General features: G+C 35.2%; 1 protein-coding gene and 1 long non-coding RNA gene across 2 annotated transcripts; one reads left to right on the top strand and one right to left on the bottom strand.

Annotated features, from left to right (window-relative positions):
- The first annotated feature begins 1,452 nt into the window (after positions 1-1,452).
- Positions 1,453-1,987, top strand: LOC111201698. Its single transcript, XM_022693974.1, has 2 exons — positions 1,453-1,587; positions 1,721-1,987. Exons 1-2 carry the CDS (start codon positions 1,453-1,455, stop codon positions 1,985-1,987), a joined length of 402 nt encoding a protein of 133 aa, XP_022549695.1.
- Positions 1,988-3,126: 1,139 nt separating this feature from the next.
- LOC125580932 lies at positions 3,127-4,278 on the bottom strand. The gene is made up of 2 exons (XR_007318650.1): positions 3,655-4,278; positions 3,127-3,158 (listed from the first exon to the last, which is right to left on the bottom strand). It is a non-coding gene; the product is annotated as an uncharacterized LOC125580932 (long non-coding RNA).
- Between the last annotated feature and the right edge of the window lie 417 nt (positions 4,279-4,695).

Here is a 4,695-nt window from a genome sequence, read left to right as displayed (position 1 = left end):
GCCAGATGGAAGTAAGGACCATGTCGAAAACACCTAAATTAAGGTCCGTGTTGCTCTAATTTCCGTCTTTTTTATCTAAATTTCGGCCCAATTTATCTAAGGACTCAGTTGAGGCCCGGCGATATGTTGCTCTTACATCTTTAGCAAATGCAAGCACGGCTTGAAAAGGTAAATAATCTCTTCGGAGCATACATATTCGGATAAGAAGAAAGATGCTCAAGGCTTTTCGCGCTACTCTCTAGAAATTCGAATACTTCATGTCATGTTTCCTTCGACTGAACTCCTCAAAAATTCATTAAGTTTGTTTACCAATTTAACTCTATTAGAGCAGGCAGGACAGGCCTTGGGGCCAAGCTCATCAAGCGTAAGGTTGCGGCTCTTAACAGCGTTTGTTTTGCCAAAAAAAATTTTTTGTACAAGTTCTTCTTCTTAATTAGTGGTAATGGTTCTAACGATCAACCTACTTGGGTTTGAGATTTGAGAGTTGCAATTTTTTCATGTATTTAAAATTAATTATGCGGATAAAGTGTAAAAGGTACAATTTGGAACTTAAATTATTGCATAAGCGAAAAAGTTATATAGTAAAGTGAAATTGTAATGATGTTTCCGTTAGTAAAATCCTTATTCAATTCGCTAACCGTTATTTATTTAAGAAAAAATTGCCAAAACACCACCGAAAAACAACTACATTATCCTTTTACCATAAATCTTTTTTTGGTCGGATTTGGACTTAGATACCTCTGGCCAACTTCAAAAATTCATATCAATTATTTTAGAAGTCAGAAAAATATGAAAAATTATTCAAAATTTACGTAAACATGAAACAATCATATGAAAAATAATTTGGTTGACTAAATATTAGTTAAACACAATTTCATATTTTGATCGACGGATAGCAGAAAACAAAATCTACTAACTATGGATATGTAGATCGTAGTTTCGGTTAACTACATAGATATCTGGCGCTTACAGATTTTAAAATCTACGATTTGGTAATCTGTCTACTACCGCAGAAAGAAAATATTACAGTTTTGCTTACGATCTGAACGACGAAAGATTTCATGAACTACTGTTTCCTATATATCTAATGGCTGGGAATCACAGAATATGCCAGTTACTAATAATCTACCATGGTAATATTTCGTTATTTACTAAGATACTATATCCTACCTCTGCCGGATTATACATTCTACCGTCGTATCTACCATCATATATACAATCTACTGGCAGCAGAATGCATGTTCTGCCAAATTCGTAATCTTTTGGAAAATATTCCTTAAATCCCTCCAAAATCTGTTGAAAAATATTCTGTAAATCTTTATTTTCCCAAATTTTACGTGTTTCCTAAAGTTATTTTTTTTTTAAAAATAACTGTGATCTATTTTCCTCTTCACAAGTTCTTGATTAATTTTGAAACCACCCCAAAATTTTGAATCCCTTGTTGCTTATATGATGTCTGGTGGTGGCATAACCTTCAAGAAATTCAACCCAACGATTAGGAGCAAGCATTGCTTTCTCCTGTTACCTGTTCAATGCTCTGAGAGAAAGGGGCTCGTTAGCGTTGAAGTCAAGAAGAAGAAAGGCCAGGTAATAGATATAGATAGGTCTTCTATCTCTAGCCTAGGAATGAGTGTAGCAGATTGGAGCTGTTGTGAGTTGATTAGAGAGTGGTTAGCAATGGCATTAGCAGATTCATTGATCTTCTTGTTTGTTTCTTCAGTATGACATGAAGCTTTTGGCGGTGGACATCCCTATGGCGTCTGGTCCTGACCAACGGTTGTATCTGATTGGAGATGAAGAAGGGTACAAAGTCGGTGGCGGTTTGATCTCTGAGCTAAGAGACCCTGTTGTGAAAGCCATGGCAGCGACTAAGGAGTTCGATAATCTTGAGAGAATTGAAGAGGAAGAAGATGCTGAAAGAGAGCTTCAAGAAGCTGAAAGAAAGCACCGTGAGGAGATTGAAAAGCTCGAAAAAGAGAGCTCTTAAAATTCGTTTTTATTTCCCTGGACTACTTGAACAACAACAGCTTGTATCACCAAAGACTCACTTTTGTCTTGTATCAGAGTGCTATACTGATCTGTGATCTACATTGATGTAGAATGAGTAGCAATGGACTACTACTCTCTGAACCATTTGCTGAGCTATAAATCAACAATCAATTCATTGCATATCAAAAAACTGCTTGTTTTTCAGCAGCTGTGTGTTGGTTACATACAGTTTAATAAGATACATCTCAGCAATTATAAGTTTCTAAGAATCAGAATCCGTTTCTGCATCAAATTGTACTCCAAATGGTCTCAATCTGTTTGTGTATGCTTCCAATGGGGGAAGGGGCATGCTGTCATCACTCGAGTCTATTTCACCGTCAACGTCTTGCTGTGCCATAGGTATTTGAGAGCTTTCATCAGCTGGAACTGGCTTGGCATCTCTGAAGATCTCTGGCCTGCATTGACCATGTCCAATCTTTGAAAAACAAAAACCTGATGTTATTGATAACACAGTGAAAGAAAGAAACAATGATTTAGTACCAGTCCGGAGACTTTTGGAGGAGACGTAGTTGCTCAAAGAAAAGAACTTTGCAGATGATAGAAGTAACTTTGCTACCAGATTCTTGAGCCTTTTCTTTTCCTGTATGGTCGGTCAATCACTGCAAAGCTTCCCGCAAATCAGTAAACAACAATAAAAACACTATCCAGGAGAATAAGGAACAAAACATCAACAAGCAAGTAGTTTGAACAAGTCTAAGAGAAGACCAACATAAACATTGCTCAAGCATGAAATCTTGCTCTGAAGTTGCTTGTTTCAAAACCCTTTATCATATTTCCGATCATAGCTCTCCTTCTTATGCCCTGATCTAATCTACACGTCTACTTTCTTTCATAAGGTAATAGTACCAACAACATACGATTGAAAAAGCAAAATGTTATAAAAAGCAAAATGCGTACTCTTTTCTGGTTACAAATTTGGAGAGTGTATGCTTTTTACTGTGTTATAACATTTGAGAAGACAAAAAAGTCTACATTGAAGACATGAAACCACAAAGCCCAAAAAAAAGAACCAAAATTTATTGCAAAGAAAAATCTACATCTTAGTGATCCCATCAGTTCTTTTCAGTTGCTGGTTTGTCAATAAATGTCTTCTTTATCCAATCAAATGGCTGTGAATGATAAAAGCAAATTTGATGTTAAGATACAAAACAAAATAATCAGGACTGCTTAAGAGACTAATTAAACTCTTCACAACACCAAAATACATATAGAGAGCGCATTATCACTGTCAGTAACTAAAAGTCTAAAAGAGAATGCTTTTAGCATAAAAGATGGAAACATCAAGTAGAGTAATTCATGTCTAAGTGGTATCCCTAGAAACAAAACAGGAGACTAATCTGAATAAAATTACTTTGAATCAACTAACATCTACAGCCACATAAGAGACTTAAATCAAAGCCTTTTATGAAATTGAAATGATACTTATACATGCAAGGATGCAATCTACATTAAAGTTAGAGCCTTTAGGGGGAAAAAAATATATATCTAACGAGATCAATTGTAAAGTTTTCATCTTTCGTCCAACTCAAGCCAAGAACTTCACTAGGAGACATAATCCGTTAAACCCAATTTGAAAATCTACAAGTAAGAGGCGGATTGGCTTACTTGGACGACCCAGATGGCGCCGGCTGCGGCGGCGACACCCCATCCTACGGCGGCTTGGATATCCGCCGGTTGGATCTTTGGGAGCTTGGGCACACCTCCTGGCATCGCCAAAGGAGGAGGCGAAATTAGGGTTCTAAGTCAAGAATTGGGATTATCCCCTTTTGTTTATTTACTATCTGTTTTTTTTTTTTACTTTTTACCTTTTTTTAACCATTAAATTTACAAAAAACGTTTTAGGCTTAGATTAGGGACTTATTTGGATTTACATAAAAAATTATATTAAGTGGACAACTTCTAGTTCATATTATGGCATAGAGACAATCTACTAGTTCTTTTGTTGTATATTTTCAATTTTCCCTTTATTTAATTATTTATGTAAGACTCACTCAGTCACTCTGAGATATCTTTAAAGAATCTTTAAATCTCATACCCTAAACACACAATGTAATATTTCCAAAAAAAAATCTAATATATTCATCAAAAATATTTTTCATCAGACATTCAGAATTTTCTACATTTTATATTAAAATATTCTATATTATACCAGTTCTGAAAACCTTTGAACTTTACTGTTAAAAGGTTATAAGTTAATAATGAAACATAATCTTATTTTATTTATTAATTCATAAAATTATTAGTTTATGATAAATATACTAAATAATACTGTATTGAAGAGAGAGAGAAAAAAATGGTCATCGAAATAAGATTATATTTAATACTAGTGTAACCTAAACGTCTATAAACAAGTAACTCATTCCTCCTTCACACTCTCACAAACTCTCTCTACCTCTCTCTTTCAAGATTCCCTCCAACATTTGGCTCTCTCGCGATCACACTCGGTTGTTCGTCTTCATCCTCGGTTCCTTTGATTGTATCTGGTTTTGTGAATTATGTGTACTTAGTCAGATATTCATGATGATCGGTGAAAATGGCCTGGTGAAGGATTGTAAACTATGTGCTTAATGGTCAGATACTTGTGGTTATGTATTATGGTCTGGTGAAAATGGTCAGGTGAATCATGACCAGGCGCATACAATTAGG

Source organism: Brassica napus, chromosome C1 (assembly GCF_020379485.1).
Source record: "Brassica napus cultivar Da-Ae chromosome C1, Da-Ae, whole genome shotgun sequence".
NCBI lineage: Eukaryota > Viridiplantae > Streptophyta > Magnoliopsida > Brassicales > Brassicaceae > Brassica > Brassica napus.
Note: the sequence above shows the minus strand (reverse complement) of the source record. Positions and strands in the feature narration are given on the sequence as shown.